The 17,400-nt window shown below is 50.7% G+C and overlaps 2 protein-coding genes across 12 annotated transcripts in view; one reads left to right on the forward strand and one right to left on the reverse strand.

The window, feature by feature from the left end:
- The window catches only part of GOLGA1 (golgin A1), a 54,115-nt gene extending 47,435 nt beyond the window's left edge, over nt 1–6,680 (forward strand). For 10 of the 11 annotated variants that reach the window (XM_081236916.1, XM_081236910.1, XM_081236907.1 and 7 more), the window contains 4 exons: nt 2,039–2,098; nt 2,647–2,817; nt 3,311–3,397; nt 4,368–6,680. In XM_081236916.1, coding sequence (XP_081093042.1) covers nt 2,039–2,098; nt 2,647–2,817; nt 3,311–3,397; nt 4,368–4,448 — 399 coding nt within the window. In that variant the 3' untranslated portion in view covers nt 4,449–6,680. Of the gene's footprint in view, nt 1–2,038; nt 2,099–2,646; nt 2,818–3,310; nt 3,398–4,157; nt 4,344–4,367 lie in introns of those variants that run through there. The other variant, XM_081236915.1, reaches the window with a different exon arrangement.
- Nucleotides 6,681–7,566: 886 nt separating this feature from the next.
- ARPC5L (actin related protein 2/3 complex subunit 5 like) lies at nt 7,567–15,002 on the reverse strand. Its single transcript, XM_081236772.1, has 4 exons — nt 14,709–15,002; nt 10,412–10,483; nt 9,222–9,398; nt 7,567–8,104 (listed from the first exon to the last, which is right to left on the reverse strand). The coding sequence occupies exons 1-4, from the start codon at nt 14,856–14,858 to the stop codon at nt 8,042–8,044; spliced, it is 462 nt and encodes a 153-aa protein (XP_081092898.1). The 5' UTR covers nt 14,859–15,002; the 3' UTR covers nt 7,567–8,041.
- Nucleotides 15,003–17,400: the final 2,398 nt, after the last annotated feature.

The following is a 17,400-nucleotide window of genomic DNA, read 5'->3' on the forward strand; positions in this document are numbered from 1 at the left end:
CTGAAAGTTAAACCATCCAGAACCAGACGTCAGACTGACCACGCTCTCTAGCATCTACTGCCATCTTTCCTATCTCAGTAAATGGCGAAAACCTTGGAGTCATCCTTGACCCCTTTGTTTCTTTCACAACCAACATCCAAATCATTAAGGAATCCATTTGGCTCTCCCTTCAAACTGTATGCGGAATGAGCTGCTTCTCATCCCCGCCCCTGCTACCACCCGAGACCCGGTGACCATCCTACCTTCCCTAGAGGATGGTGTTGGGCTTCTAATTGGTTTCCCTGTCACTTGTCTGTTCCGGCCCTCTGATGACTCTCTGTCCCCATAAAAGCCAAAGTCCTTGCAGTGGCCCACAAAGCCTTTGTGGTCTGGCTCCTTACTGCCCCCTTCCCCGCACCCTCTGCTCTCCCCCAGCATTCCCTCTCAGCCACAGTGGCCTTGCCTTTCTGTGAATATCAAGCACCCTCCCGCCTCAGGGCCTTTGCACTTGCTGAGCCTTCCGTCTGGAAGATCCTTCCCCCAATTACTCTCACTTCCTTTATGGTGTCATTTTGTCAGTGAGGCCTTCCTGCTATCCTGCCAGCCCTCACCAACAGAACTCCCAGTCCCCTCACCTTGCTCTTTTTTCTCCAGGCCTCTTAATACCTTCTGATACACTGTATATTTGCTTATTGACACTGTCCTCTCCTGAGGGCAGACGTTTTTTCTTTTTTTTTTTCCTGCTGTTTCCGCAGCCTCTAGGCTGGTGTAGAGACTTTGTATTCATTGGATAAGTTAATGAATGAGTCAAAATCTAGAAAATCAAGTAACATAAACTAGCAAATGTACTTTTGGGGGAATGCCCAGCTTCACGGTCAAGCAGAGAATACAGATTGAAACGAAACATTACCATTTTGTCAGTGGGGTGTTGCAGGCAGTGTGACAGGAGCTGGAGGCGCTTTCCCAGCCGTCTCATCCCCAGGGGGCCGTGGCCATACCGCTCTTGAGACAACGAAGCTTATTACAGCTTTGTTTGAAAATGGAAGCTCAGGGAGTTACCTGGCGGTCCAGTGGTTAGGACTTGGCACTTGCTCTGCCATGGCCCCGGGTTCAATCCCTGGTCGGGGAACTCAGGTCCCACAAGCCATGCAATGTGGCCAAAAAAAAGGTAACTCAGCTTCACAAGAAGACATGGGGCGTCCCCTAGAGTTACTGTCACATTAAAAGTTATAATTAGCAAAACTATAAAGCTGTGGAAACTCTGATAAATGAAAACTACTGTTCAAAATTCTAGCTACTCGGTGCAAGAATGGTGACGTGGACTAGAAGTCCACAGGAAAAACTCATTTTGATATAGTTGTGAGATTTTGGAGAAATGTTTATTTAAAATTTTTTCCCTGTAATGTCGATTACACATTAAATTTTTTCATTGAGAAAACAGAGTTCAGCCTTTCTGGTGGTTAATGGAATGTGTAATTATATTTAAGGCCCATAATACTAATTAAGCTCACTAAAAATAAATAAGGAAAATAAAGAAATAAAAGTCATAAGACCCATTGTTGATGGGTTGTGCCGAAAAACCACGATCTTTAATACTGTTCAAAATAAGCGTTAAAAATTATTATGGTATTTCAGGAGATCAGTGGTGATGATGAGAATCATAAATTTTGGCCCACGTATCGTACTTGGGGATGATAGCACATAAATATCATTCTGAAGGGCAGAATACGCTGGGCAGAGGCATTTCTAGCTAGGCCGCCTGTGGAGGCGAGCGCCAGAAGCGGTCCTGAGGCCCCAGGCCGGGAGGGGTGGAACAGCACTGCGGCAGCGGCGGGGCCTGGAGAGCAGGGCTGTGCACAGCCTCAGCACGTGGGGGAGGGAGGGAGGCCGAGGCAGCAGGTGTGGCAGCGCAAGCTCCTCAGGAGACGAAGCAGGGGCTTCTAACAGGTGTATGGGGACCCAAGGGGTTGTCTGTCTGCTCTGTGGTCCTTTGCACTTTAAAGATGGTGAAACGTGCGTTTAATGAATGGCCTTTTGTGGGGGTGGGGCTTTGCCTCAGACCATAAAGCAGATGCAGCAGAGGATGCTGGAACTCAAGAAGACTCTGCAGAAGGAGCTGGTGAGTGTCCCCCTTCTCCCCGCTGCCCATGCCCTCCTGCCCGATGACACTCCCCCCGCCCCCAGGGGACTGCACGAGGTCTCTGGGAAGTCAGGCTGGTGGGACAGCGGCCCTGCCACCTTGAACGTGATCCTGGAAAGTGGCTCTGTGACCCCCGGCACGAGCCCTCTTTCTCTGAGCCTGTGTGTTGTCTGAGAGGTCAGTGAGGGGACGTGTGGCCGTGTGTGAATGGTAGAGGCCAGGCCCAGACGTGGGAGAGCGGCGCCTCTGCCCTGGCTGGGTGCTCACTGCCCCAGGAGACGAGTCCTGACGCGGGGAAAGGAAATGGCTGAACTTGCCCACATACCTCTCTCCCTCCTCTCAGCTGGCACCCTGCCTCCTTCAGGTGCTGGCGCTTCCTTCGCGGGTGGGGCCCTCTTCGCCCTACTCTGTGCAGGGCGTGGCAGAGAACTGCAGGTGATCACAGCCAGGGCCAAGTGAATCTCCCCTGGGATTTTCGAACCTGTCTTTGAAGGGTTCAATGTAGCATCTTTCCATTGGTTTTTCAGAAAATCAGACCCGATAACGAGCTTTTTGAAGTCCGGGAGAAGCCGGGGCCTGAAATGCCAAACATGGCCCCTTCTGTCACGAATAACACTGACCTGACTGATGCCCGCGAGATCAACTTCGAGTACCTCAAACATGTGGTTTTAAAATTCATGTCCTGTCGCGAATCTGAGGTAAAGGGCTTTTGAGTTGCCCTTTGGGTACTGAGTTCATTTGTCCAAGCCCTGCCTGGCTTCCCACCAGATCCATTTCTTTCTTCCCGTCCCCCATTCCGCTTTGACCACCACCGTGAGCACTCAGTCATTTCTCCAGCAGGCACTGACCTGCTGGTTGAGCAGCAAGCAGGGGGCGCCGAGTAGGGAACTGGCTCCTGGGAGGAGATGTGGGTCGGATGCTGAGGCCAGAGTCCAGGGAACTGAATCTGCCCAGCAGTCCTGCCTCCTGCCGAAGAGCAGGTGGCTGTGGTGGTCGTCCTGGTGGTCTCGCCAGTCCCCGAAGTAAAAGGTGGGGGAGGAAAAGAACCAGCAGACCTCAGAATACCCATCTCCACCCTCTACGTGGTCCTTGCTGACCAAGCCCAGAGTGCACAGGAGGAGCAGGACCAGGAGATGCTGCCATTTAGCCCCCTGACCGAGGCCCATGGCAGCAAAATTTGCTTTGTTTCAGGCTTTTCATCTTATAAAAGCTGTGTCAGTGTTGCTGAACTTTTCACAAGAGGAGGAGAACATGCTCAAAGAAACCCTGGAGTATAAGGTAGGGTTTCCTGGTCTGCTGTCCGCCTTCCAAAAAATGTAGTCAGTCATCCCAGCCCTGGCGGGTGAGACCAGCCCACAGCTGCATCATTAGCTTGGAAGGTGCTTTTGGTTGATGAACTGGACTCGGGTGGTATTTACCGAGGACATGCTTTGTGCCCACAGGTCTCTGCTGTACTTGATTAACAGGGCCTTGTGTTCTTCTCCAGAGCACTTTCATTGGTATCACCTCATCAACAGCCCCAGGTCTGGCCAGCAGCCAGACTTTTTTTTTTTTTTTTTTTTTAAACTTTGACCCAATTCTTTTTTTAATTTTATTTATTTATTTTTGGCTGCATTGGGTCTTTGTTGCTGCTTGCGGGCTTTCTCTAGTTGCAGCGAGCGGGGGCTACTCTTCGTTGCGGTGCGTGGGCTTCTCATTGTGGTGGCTTCTCTTGTTGCAGAGCATGGGCTCTAGGCACACGGGCTTCAGTAGTTGCAGCACACGGGCTCAGCAGTTGTGGCTCACAGGCTCTAGAGCACAGGCTCAGTAGTTGTGGCACGGGCTTAGTTGCTCCGCAGCACGTGGGATCTTCCTGGACCAGGGCTCGAACCCGTGTCCCCTGCATTGGCAGGCGGATTCTTAACCACTGCGCCACCAGGGAAGCCCCAGACTTTTTTAAAAAATGAAAAATATTCAAAAAGTACCTGCATAAATGCTATAATAGAAAACATTTTAAGGAAACATTACCTAAGTTCCACTCTTGTTCTTGTCACCTCAGGTTTTTCTCCTGTCTCCCTCCCATCTTTAGAATGGGCCTTTCAGCCCCGTGCACTGGTTACCAGAACCATCGTCTTCACTGCTCTGCTCACAGCCAGAGTCCGGGTGTGTGGAGGGCGGGGGCGGCGGCCCACGGGTAGGGAGGGGCTCTTTCAGCTGCTTCGCACCTAGTCCTGATTCTCATCTCCGGAGCCTTTTCTGTTTCAAACAGATGTCGTGGTTTGGGTCCAAGCCAGCTCCCAAGGGCAGCATCCGGCCGTCCATCTCCAACCCTCGGATACCGTGGTCCTAGGCGGCACCACCCAAGGGTGAACGTCCAAGGGCTGACACTTTTTCTGTGAAAAGAACACTGACACACCAGGCTGGGTGGGTTTTTAATCACTGTAACTGCAGTATTTTGTACAAGCATCTGAACATTGTTTACAAGACTAAAGGCCCACTCCTGCAGACTGATAAGAACCTCAGGAGGTAGCTGATCCTGTTGTTCTGGTCACTAGAGGGTCCTGGCACTACCCACGTTTCCACAGTGCTGCTAAAATCCCACCTCTGGCCAGCACCCATCTGCCCCTGAATCCTCTTTCAAGGTGAGCACTTAAAGCTGAAGCCCTCAGCATGTGTCAGAGAGGAGGCGGCTGATCCATCGTGTGGTGATGACACTGGACGTAGACAGCCCTTCAAAATGGTGCCCAGCAGCCCAGACCCACCTAGTTCTGCCACGAAGAGCCAACTCAGTGAGTCCGGCCTTTAAAAACTCCCTTTCCCTTTCAGTATGTTTGGGTTCAGATGAGTTAGAAGTTAGAAGTTAGAAGCAGCTTTTTAACCCTTCCTCCCAAGGAAACATTATTTCACGTTGTTTCTCAGACCACCGAGAACTTTAGATGTGTCCGTCTTTAAGGTACTCTGGGGCCAGTGTGGATTAATGAATATGCACCTTTCTGACAGTATCTCATTTTACTGAAGAAAACTAGCAAATGTATAAATGTATAAAAAGATCCTTAGTACCAAATACACTCAATTGCCTTTTTAATGAATGTACTTGTCTTGGATAGGTTGCTGGTAAACCATTTTAAACTATTTTTTATAGCTAAAGTTCCTTGCTATTATAAACATGTCTTCTGCATTATAAAATCCATTTAACTGGTGTTCTTAAAGGAAAATCAGAGCATCAGGAGGAAATTATTTCTAAGATTGGGAGCCCTGTCCCTTTGTAATGTCACTAGCAATCTTTGGCATCTGCTTCCCTCTGAAGCAGTGGTAGTGTTTCATTTGTTTAGCTCTTAATTCTGTGTTGTAACACTGAGCAAATGCTAATCACATTTTCTACTGCTAAGGACAGTCTGCTGTATTCAAAGGAAGCAGCAGCTGTCCCTCTCCCCAGGCTTGACCAAAACGTTGGAGGGTGGACTGCCTTGTAAGTGGAGCCACTGTCTCTCCCTGTCACCCTACCCCCAAATATTTAAGATGACACTACATTCATGTACGGCAACCAGGCAGCCCCTAGCTGGCTGCAGTACTTGATAGCATGCAAATGGTTCTGGAACTGACTGATAAAAACTTGTATTCATTATCATTATAAAGAAAAGGGAACGTGCTTGCCCTGGATAAGGCACACTATCAAATCTAAAGGGAAAGCATATATTGAGTTATAGTTTGATGAAAGTTTTATTGGTTAAATAAAAAACTGAATAACTGGAGCTCCTAAATTTATCATCAGTTATCCAATGCTGTAAAGTTATGTTTCTCAACTATGTTTAGGGTTAAAATACAGTATATCTCACAGGAAAACAAGGATTTGCAGTTAACATAAGACAGTTCCGTGGACCTAGAAGTACCAAGCAAGGGCAGCATCACCCTCATCCCCACTTGGGCTCTCTGCCATCCAAGTGACCCATTCTCCGGTTACCTACCTCCTCCTATGGCTCCCCCTGCAGATGCCTGACCTGTGTTTAGAATGCTGTTTTCCATTTATCTGGTGGGGACACAAAACAGGAGTCCCTTCTGTTCCACAATTTTGATGAATAGGAGGTAGCTCTTCCAGCTCTTCCAGGAAAGAATCCCTAAGATTGGGTAGTTCAGGGCTTGCTAGAGGCGACTACCACACAGCCGTGGGAGCCCCGCCCGACTCCCCCGTGGCTTCTCCAGCCCTCGAGCTGGTCTCACCCACCACCCACGTCCGGTGGCAATTTTAGGTGTCATTGGTTGTGGGGCCCCTCACTAAGTCTGTAGTTGCACAGGGAGGATTCATTCTGATCAGGCTTTCCTCCTGCATGTTGAATTTCCTTCAGCTTTAAGAGGAAGAGTGGAGTAAATGTTCTAAGTGATTTGATGCACTTTTACTTGTATAAAACGTTCTGTGATAGAGACAGTATATATAGTCCTTTATATGAGCATTGGATCTTGATCTCACCCTCCATGTTGTACACAGGGAGATTGTATTATCTAAAACTGCTGTAGAAAACTCACTTGTGGTGCAATACACTTTTTGATTAAAGCTCTTCAATCCAGAGGCAGTGGATTTACTTGATATAGTTTGGTTTGTCAATATTTCTTTAACTTGTTAAATTTAGTACATTGTGTCTCACAGTTAAAACTCCAAGGCCAAGTTCAAGGCCTGTAGAACCCTAGTCTTTCAGGAACCACCTCCCCGGATTAGGTTTGGGTGAATCAACATGACATGTAATTTAATGAAGCCAGCAGCCCAGTCCCACCTCCCAGGAAGGGTGGGGTTCTGCAGAGGAGTTGGTAGGATTGTCACTTTGGTCACCTCCATCTCCAAGGCCCACATGACTGGGAAGAGCTTCAGGGACATGAATGGGGTCCCTACCTTTAGCAAACTGCAGTTACATGTGCCAAAAAGCAAAGAAAAGCATCCCTGCTCTTCAGAGAGGCCCATTTTTAGTGGTTACAGGGAACAAAATGTTCCTTTTATATCTATAGGCTGATGATTGCTACCTGTTTCTGGCTCTTAACCCTTTAAAGAAAACAACGTCACGGTGTTCCTGCCGAGCAGCCGAGCCCTGCGTCAGGAGGTGGTGACTGGGCCCGTCTAAGCCCGCTCCCAAAAGACTCCCAAGTGCAGTCACACAAACTGGAGACTTTTAAAGCTTAGGTCAATTATTGAATGTTTGGCACTTTATTAAATAAGCTCCAGAACTACACACAAATCAAAGGAGTAAAAACGATAAATAGTTATTCAGCAAAACATCTCTCTGTAGCAGCCAGCAGCACTGCAGCCCAGGCCTGAGGTACTGCTGTGGCAGGAGGGCTGGAATGCCATGCTCGCTCCCGTGGCTCGGCGGGGACACACATCTACCCACCCTCCATGTCCAGTTTCCAGAACAGGCGACCTCTCATTCATTACCATCTGTTACCCATGTCTTTTATATACACGAAACACACTGCAGGGTATATACTAATAAGCCAAGAGCTTTATTGATGCAGCAGGCACTTTACAATGAACCCAAGAGAGCCCGCCTTCTTTGGGAGGTCGGGATGTCTGTACAAACCCTTGGGGGTTTTCCACTTCAACAAGAACCCAGCTCTCCCTTTTCTACCACACCCCTTGCCCGTCACCCCTCCCCGCTCTTACACAGGCAGTGCACACAGGTACACCTGACCAATGCGGGCCAGCCACTCTGGCAGACGGTCACAATGTCAATTCTGCATTTTACTGTGGACAAAGGCATAGACGCAGATCCTGCCAAGGAGTTGGGAAACAGACGACTTCTCCCTCCACCTTGAAAATAAAATACACTTTAGCGGATGCATGTCCTGAAACAGTTTACTTGGGAGTTCCGAGGAAGATGGTCCATTGTCAATCCCTTCTTCAACAGCCTGTGCATCCAAAATTCTTCTCAAGGTAACATGAGTCTTTTTTTTTTTTTTTTAAACAGTCTTTCTTGCTGTAAGAACTCTTATAATGGAGCCTAGTCCTCCTACTGCTAATGCCTGTAGGGGCAGGAAAAGAAAAGGTGTCAGTTGAGACTTGGTTGGACAAGGGGAGCCTAGCTTGCCAGGGGAGATGGGACCATGCGCTCCTGACCATGTCACAGACCTTCTGAAAAAGGATTCCCGCGAGAGCACAGTTAAGAGGTGCCAACAGGGTCCACATTTGAGGGATGGAGCCCTGTCCTGGAACAAAGGGTTCCCAAGAGCTGCTAGCTCTTGAGGCAGGAGAATTGGGCTTGAGAACATTGGTACCAAGCTCACAGAGACCCCCCGTTTCCCTTCGACAAGCTCATCACGTCCCAGCTTACAGGCACAGCCGTAGGCACTTAAGCAAACACTAGCCCATTAGAGCTGAAACATCAACAGGGCTGAGCACCCAGCTGCCTTAAAGGGACCAGAGAGCCTGGCCTCCATACCACTCAGTTCCCCTGAGCCCCACGACCACCTCCACCCACTAAGCCTAGGAGCTCACCTTCTGGCAGAGCACACCCACCGGCAGGACCGAAGGCCACAGCCCAGCCCCAGGCTGCCCAAGTGACCCATCCCTCAGTAAGGGCCACTCCCTTGAAACTCCACAGAGCCTTTCAGGAAGGACACAGGCTTGATGAAAGGCCCTGCTCTTATACTGACCCAAGCAAAAGACAGGCTTTTCATGCTTTAGGTGGATGAAGGCCCTATTAAAGACACTGCCAAGGTATCTGCCACTGCCCCCTCGGGCCTGGTGAGGCTGAGGCTGGAGCAGGAAGCCCTCAGAGCTAACGGGAGGGCTCAGCCTGCATCTAAGACCCACAACCACCACCTCCACCGGCCCAAAGAAAGTATTACAAAGTCCCAGCCACCAGCAAGCCTGCCTACCTTACCACGCCAAGCCATCTGCCCCCATGCCTGCCCCGCACAAACCAAAAGCTAAAGCAACGGCGATGACCAGAGACGGCAGATCCCTACCAGGTGCTTCCTTGGGAGAGGTTAAGTGCTCAGATGTCCCAGGTTGCTTGAGGCGTGGCCCCTTATTCTCACATGCCTATCAGACTGTCCTTTGTTTGTTTGCGATAGCCTGGCCTGCTGATTTGAACCCTGGGGTTGGGGTGACTCAGTGGGCTGCCTGATGTTCACATACCTTTTCATGCCACTGGAGTAACACTGCGCTGCTATTTTCTGTGGGCTTCTCAAACCCTTTATAAATGTACTTCATTAGCAAGTCAATGCCATTTCTGTCCAGTGACTGCACAGCCTGCTCAATTTCGCTGCTCTTAAAATTTGTAAGCACTTTCAGCACCACGCCCTGGGCCCGTTCCTACAGAGGAAAGAGAAAGGGAGTGAGGCCTAGAGCCATGGCCCAGGCGTATCCACATCCTGCACTGCAGGCTCAGAAACACCAAACCAAGTAGTCAGAACTCATTAGAAACACTGCCCAATTTCTAATTCATTTGGAATGCTTAAGTGAAATTCTTTTATTGATTTAAGTTTCAAAGTATCCCGAAGTATTCAAAGCCAGTAATTTATTCCACTTATTTTGGGGGAAATAAGCGGTTTCCTGGGGAGAAGCATCCCTATTTCTGATGACACCAGCAAGGCCTTAAAACTCTACAGGATCATAACTGTGGAGATTTAAAAAAAAACAGGTCTACTTGGCTGCACCTTCTGTCTGCGTTCAACCCCAATGCAAAAAAGGGGCCATTTTCCTCCATGTTTGACAGGTGCGGCCATTTATATCAAGATGCCATCAAAAAAAAAAAAAAAAAGTGCCATCACAAGATGGCAAAACCCCAGCTCCAAAGAGACTCCTTTCCCTGGACCAAATTTTAGACAGTCTCAGCGATGAGCTTTTAGACAACGTAACCGATACAGTCTGCACAACTGTATGGTCTCACCTAGTTTTTACGAGGCAGGAAATCATAAAAGCACTGAAAATCCTTATGCAAATAAAGCCTATTCAAGAGCTTATAAAAGCATAACCACTGCTAAGTCCCACATGGCAAGCTAATTTATAACTTTGCTCATCAGGAAGGGCTGGGCTGACTTCTCACCCCATGAGGCCTCGGGGGGGAGGAGTGAACGGGGAGGATTGAACGGGGAGTGAACGTTTCTTTGGGGAGCGTTTACTATGAACACTGACAGCTTTGGGTGTTAGGAGCGCCAGGAGGCTTCCGTGGAAACACTGCCCGGTGCCAACTCACTTCCTTGGTAGATACTCACCGATGCAGAGATGAAACAGGTGCTGTCCAGAGTCCCAGGGAGCTCACACTGGACAATAACAGCCCTGGTCCCAACACCCACCCAGCAGAGCTGCAGTTCAACCCCCTTTACCTTCACAGCTTGATTCTTGGTGTTGACGGGAGAGTTCCGCAAGGCTGCATGAAACGCCCGAAGCATGTCCCCTGTGCATCAGCACCAGTTAAGGATGGCTAGGCTCTAGCATGTTCACACTTTTATTAACGAACTCATTTCAAAAAGAGCTCAAGAGAGTGGAGTCAAATGGCATCTATCCACATCCACCCGCCTCCCACTGTGGCCTCCCGGTGGGCACAGCCAGTTCAGAGGGTAGCCTGTAGCTCTCCTGAGCCACACGGAGGGTGGGTGGGGCATCTCTGCCAACCCTGCAAACCCCTCCTCTGCCGGCCCCGAAACCTTCCCCTTCAAAGCGAGTTTGGACACGGACTCGCTCCCTCCCGGGAAGGGAGTAGCAAAGCAACTGCCCCCGCAGGGTAACTTGCAGCAAAATCTGACTGAGCTGATTTGCACTTACTTGGCACCGTATCTGCCCTACTGGACCCTCACGACCACCGAGTAAGGTTATCATTTTCATCTTCTCATTCTCAAAAGGGAAGAACAAAGGCACAAATGGAGGTCTCCTAACTCTTAATCCAATGTTTTCTATCAGTTAAACTATTAAAGAAATTAAGATGTACTAAAACTTTTATCTTCCAAGACCTACCCAAGTCAGTGAGGTCCCAACTGGGGGAAATGTAACAATCTAAAAGAATCTTTTGCCAACAACATGAATCAATCCTCCCCTCCTTGCTCCCCAAACCTTAGTTGGAGTCCTGACACAATCTTTGCTGAGCTCTGAATAGCCAGTGCTCAAAAGAAAATTACAATCTGGGTTAGGTCCCCAAAGGTGACACCTATTTTAAACTGAATTACATCAGTTGACTTTCATTTCCTCATCTGAAACACTGGCTTCAGCCAAAAAGCTTCAAAAATAGAACAAGAAATGGCTTCCGCCCAATTGGGTCTCTACTCCTGTTCATGCAGCGATACCCACGTGTGAAAAGCCAGAACCTCCCAAGCAAAGCCGAGTCCCCGGTCTTCCCTAGTGTGGCCTCCATCTTGACTGAGCTGGGCCCACACACCCAGGGAGCCACCCCTGTGGAGCTCCCTAGCACCCTGCTGGGCTCTGATCCACCTTCCAACTTGAGAGGCAGCCCACTCTCCCACACCCCTGTATCTGTCAGCTTTGGAATTCCTTTTTCCCAGCCTGGTTAGGGCCCATGTGATATCAGCCACTGATAATTTCTACCTCAGAACTCTTTTCGAATTTGACATCCCAGAGCAATAGGCAGAGTCCCAGAGGCTTCAGAGGAAACGAAGGCTGGCGCTCTTCACTAACCAGCAAGGTTGGGAAACAAAATATTTCAGAAGATGAATGGGTAAGGGTAGGATAACTAGTCCACGGGGGCAAAAAGAGTCACTGCTTTAGAGTTAATCTCTCTGCAGCACCCCTCTACCAAGCATTCACTATAGGTGTTGATAGGTAGGGGGCCTTCAGCAGCTGGGGAGAACTGGGGAGTAGGGAGGGGCATACCATTTATCAAGCTGGCCTCTGTCTCAGCTGGTTTTAGGCCCTTCCAGAGAACAGGCTGTGGAGGCCAAGGAACCGTGCCCAGCCCCTGGTCTCCTCTAGATCAGGGTTTCTCAACCACAGCACTACTGACATTTTAGACCAGATGACTGACGTGGGGTCTGTCCTGTGCATGCATGGCACAATATTTAGCAGCATCTCTGGCCTCCATGCACTAGATTCCAGTAGCACTCCCTCCCACCCCCCAAGTTGTGACAAACAAAGTATCTCCAAACATCGACAAATTTCCTCAGGGGGAGGAGACTGCAAAATCATTCAAAACTACTGCTCTGGACAGATCCCCCTCCAGAGGACCAGAAGGTGCCTCAGCAAGGAAGAAAAGGAGCCAATTTTTTAAAACCCCTACAAGGTCTCAGATCCTGTGCCCAGGTGTTTTCACATGTCATCTCATCACTGCTAACAGTTCTTTGTGACAAGAATCATTATTCTGATTTTAAAGGCAATGAATCTGAGGCTCAGAGAAGGAAAATGACGTGTTCAAGGTCACAAAGCTAAGCTGTCCAGCTGGCCTTCAAACCCAAGGATGCCTGACTCCAAGGCCAAGTTCTTTCTACAATCCCCTGCTGCCACTCCACCCACAGGCCCAAGGTGCATGTCCAGGACACTTACTGTGTGTCCAGCACTGTGCTAAAGCCTTCTGGGATGTTGTCCAGTGATGCTCCCATGGAACCTATAAGCCCAGCTTGGTTCTCCTCCTTTTAACACAGGAGGATACTGAGGTTCAGAGAGTGTAAGTGACCTATTCAAAGTCACACAGCTATAGAAGACTGAGTTGGGTCTGTGTGGATGCACAGCCCACGCTCTATTTCATGTGTGTGATCTCCCACCATGACTCGCTTCCCTATACAGTACTAGGACAGGCCCACTCCCTACATCCCCTCACTCCAATCAACGAACCCCTCCCTATCCCTACTCCCCTCGCCTCTGTTCTAAGACTCCTAGAAGCCCTTTCTATAGTTTCATAATCTAACATAAATCCAAGACCTGGCACGTGGTAGGGACTCAGCAAATATTAGCTCCTTCCTCCTTCCTTCCTGGGCCCCACATTTGCCAGGATTTCAGTTCTCATTTGCTAACCTCCCTTTCCCCAATCCCAAGAGGTACACTCTCCATGGTAACAAGGTTTCTGACACGGCCATTAGTGGAGAAACTACCATCCCCTGATGTGCTAAGCCTAGGTCTCCAAGCAGCCTCAAGGAACCTATCATGTGAGGAGCGTACCAAGAGATGACCTTCAACCTGCAGCACCAAGACCAAGACAGCAGATAACCGGACCTTGCCCTCCCCTTTTGTGGATGGTCTGGGCCACAGGCCTGACGCTGGAGTCCTTTTAGCAATGCCTGCCCATGAGCCAGGTTCTACACCAGACTGCAGAATCAACCTTCCCTCATGGGGGCCCTTCTCATGGCCCCACTTCACCAATGGGGTAAGCAGGGTGATCCTGATGGGGCAGGAAATACAAGTTTGAATCACCACCTTTGAAAACACATTTCTGTTCAAACAAAGAAAGTCTGGAGGTTTCTGTTTCAAAGGCACATTGGAGGAACACTGCAGGACTCCTCCCAAAGGCAGTCTATGGGCTCGACTTCCCAAGCTGAGTCAACTGATTAAACACCCAGAACCTGATTTATATACAGTACAGCAAGAGCCTCCAACCCTGCCCTGGCCAGTGCGGGGGAGGGGTAGGCACTTCCTGTAACACCATTTGAATAAAGAAAAATCCTTCCTGTGAGAATAAGTCAGTTTCCTGTGCTCAAACTGCTAAGGGACCAAGCAGGCTGTGACAGCCAACTCTATTTTTAATCTTGTTTTCTAAATGCTTGTTTTCTGTGACCACAGAACAGTCATTTCCAGACGTGGGGCTCTACTTTTACATCTCACTTTATGCTGCCTGGTTTTTCTTAGCTCTAAACGACTAGTTTTTTCCACTGCTTCCTGCACAAGAAGGCTATGGGGGGGAGGGAGCCAAAACTCACTTGTTGAACGTGGCTGAGACCATCGAGGTCCAAAGCCCAATGAATGGTCATAAGAAACTAAGAATAGGTGAGGAAGAGTGGCATTAAGCCGCAGGGTCAGAATGATTCTGGGGTGGGAGGTGCGATCTCAAACCTCAGGGCTGGACTAAGGCTGCAGCCTTGGCTCCCCCCGTGGGGCCTTTCTTCCCCGCAGCCATCCACCCACCTATTTTCAGGTGGTGCTGCAATCCGGCCCGAGAAGACTGTGCCTGGGAGCCGCCCTGGCCGTTCAATTACTCAGCGGTGGCTCACCTCGGCGCCTCCCGCCGATCATGCCCGAGTATGGCCCCGTTTCCCGCATGGGAGGGATGGAGTGATCGGGCGCCCAAGGAAGGGCCAGCCTGAGGGGGTGGGGAGGCAAGGGGGAAGAAAGGGGAGAGGTCTCGTGCAAGAGTGAGGGGCCTACGAGCCGGAGGCCCCTCCGGCACGCTCTTGGGGCCGCCGAGCAGGCCGGCCCACCAGGATCCGGGGGCCGCGTGGGGCCGCGCTTTTGAGGGAGGTTCCGAGGGCTCGGGCCGGGGACAAGGAGAGTGGGGAGGCCGGGTCAGAGGGAAGTGGGGATGCGTGGCCCGAGGAGAGCCAGGTCGGAAGGGAGTCGGGAGACTGACCTGAGGGGTCCGGGGCTGAGAGGAGTGGGGAGGTCGGCCTGAAGGGCCGGAGCCGGGGATGAGGGAAGTGGGAAGGCCGGGCCAAAGGGGAGTCCGGGCCGCCGCGCGGGAGAAGGATATTGCCGCAGGAGCCCGTCCACCTCGCTAGGATCCGGGCCTGGCTCGGCCGCCGCCGCCGCCGCCTCCTCCTGTTCGTCCACGAATTTGTTCTCGTCAAATTCGTCGATGTCCACCCGACGGAAGCGCGAGGACAGCGTATTCCGGGCCATGGCGGGGGCTCGGCGCCCGCTCAGGCAGCTACGCTCCGGGGAAAACCTCCACTCCACTCCGCTCGGAACCGGCTCCGGCTCGGGGGCGGGAAGCTGCCGCCCGGCACCTCCTCCCCCTCCTCCGCGCGCAGCCGCCGCCGCCCGCCCACTTCCGGCCCACGCCGGAGCCGGAAGTGCCAGTGGGAGGGAGGGGCGGGGCGTGTCGGGAAGCGCCGGGAAAGAGACCTGTGGAGCTCCGGGGGATTCCTGTCTTCATGGAGGAAAAGTCTTCCCGTCTGAGGAGCAGGCGCCCAATCCCGCGCAGGCCCAGCACGTGGACGCCATAACTGCGCACTTCGGCTTCGCTCCTGCTCCCGAGGAGCCCCTGGCCCTGGAGGGGGCCGGGGCGGGCACACTCGCCGACTCTGGGTGTCATCTCTGCCCAGACTGAGGGGGCACGGGGCCCCCAGGAGAAGGCGCCCGGCTCGGCCTTTCGAGTGCCGGGCAGGCTTCTTAGAGAAGAAACCTTCGAGCTGAAACCTGAGGGATGAGTAGTAGTTCCTATGCCCCGGGGAGTGACGTAGGGTGGGAGAACCTAAGTCTCGGATTTTAGGAGCTTTGGACGCCACCACACTGAGCTCAGTGGAGGTTGACCCTGTGGCCACCATCCTGGCAGGAAGGACGAGGTCCTGGGGGGGCTGAGATATCTTGCCTGGCTGGAGAGGAATATCCTGGTAGGAAGCGAACCCCCAGAGTCTGAGATGGGGAGAGATAGGGCAGAGTCAAGGACAACATTGTAGTGCCAAGATTAGGTGACTGAGCTGTTGCTTGAGGGGTTCTATCAATGAGACTTAGCCTGAGACTCCATTGGGTCTTTGTTTTCATATAATAGTTTTCCTTTTAATAAAGATCAGTAGAAGTTAATGAGATGTGACTCGTTTTCATTGCTCCGAATACTTCCCATTGAACTGTGTCTACAGATCAAAAAAATATTCAGACTAGGATGCTACCTAATCTTGGGTGCTAAAGATAGACTCCTACAGTGGGAAACAGGTGCTAAATAAAAGTATCGGGTCCTGGAAGAACTGCCTATCAGCTCCATACCTTGGAAGAAATCTGTGTGACCTAGGGAGGCCACAAGACAACAGAAATTCATATCCCCAGAACATCCTGATCAGAAGGAATTTTAAACCAAAATGTCCATTTTACAAGTAAGGAAATAGCCCCCAGATAAACTGGTGAATGAAATAATGTCACTGTTTATGACCGTGGATCTCCATTCCAGTCAAGGAGGCAGAATTAAAAATTCACACTATGTCAGGGATGACTGTGTTCTGAGGAGAAGAAAAAAACAACATGCAGGGCTTCCCTGGTGGCGCAGTGGTTGAGAGTCCGCCTGCCGATGCAGGGGACTCGGGTTCGTGCCCCGGTCCGGGAAGATCCCACATGCCGCGGAGATGCTGGGCCCGTGAGCCATGGCCGCTGAGCCTGCGCGTCCGGAGCCTGTGCTCCGCAACGGGAGAGGCCACAACAGTTAGAGGCCCGCGTATCTCAAAAAAAATAAATAAATAACATGCAGTTTCTGAGAGTACCTCAGATAAAGTGGTCAAGAGAAGTGTCCCCGAGGAGGTGACGCTGATCAAGGACCTGCAGGAAGTGAAGGAGAGGGCCAAGCAAAGGCTCAAAGACAGGGCAGGCTTGGTGTATTCCAGAAACAACAAGGCCATACTAGAGCAGAAGAGTGAGAAGAAATGAGATGGAAGGGAGGTGGGGGGAGGGGCGGGTGCTGTAGAGCTTTGTAGGCTGAGGAAAGGATGTGGTCTTAACTCAGGACAGCCCTGGAAATTCTGGGCAGAGCAGTGACATGATCTGACTTGAAAAGGGTCCTTCAAATGTGTATTGAGATGGGAGCCTGAGCCAAAGTAGGTGATTTAAGAAGTGACATCAATGGTCCAGGTGACGGGCAGTGGCAGCTCAGGCCAGGCAGGTGCCAGTAACAGTGGTGGGAGGAGGTTGGGTGTTTTGAAGAAAGAGGCTGCAGAATTTGGGAGTGGGTTGGATGTGGCATGTAAGAGAAACAGGGTAGTTGTAGGTGACTTCAAGTTCAGAAAAGATGTACACAATCATTACCTTTAATAGAACTATAAGCATTTGGAAAATATGACAGTCAAGTCCCTGTGCACCATTCAACTTCCATTTAAGACTAATCCATGCCAAGAATGTCCTCTGCTCTCTCTTCTCCACCTCCCTCCACTTGCTGGAAGCATGCCTCCCCGTGATCTTGGGCAAAGCTCATAAATTCAGTTCATCCAACAAGCATCCATATGCTGGGCCTGGAGATGAGAAAAACCAAACCAGGTGTCAGCCATGGTTCTGACCCCTGGGGAACTTCCAGGCTGGCTGTGGAGATAGACACATAAATTTATTTTAATTATGTTTGGGGCTAAAGAGAGGATTGCCCAGAAAGCTCCGCACACAAGGGGGGCCTGTGTCCCAATTTAGTCCAAGGCTACGATCCATTAACGGAAACCCATAAGGGGATGGGAGAAGGCTTCCTGGAGGA

This window comes from Mesoplodon bidens, assembly GCF_964165515.1.
Source record: "Mesoplodon bidens genome assembly, chromosome: 6".
Taxonomy (NCBI): Eukaryota; Metazoa; Chordata; class Mammalia; order Artiodactyla; family Ziphiidae; genus Mesoplodon; species Mesoplodon bidens.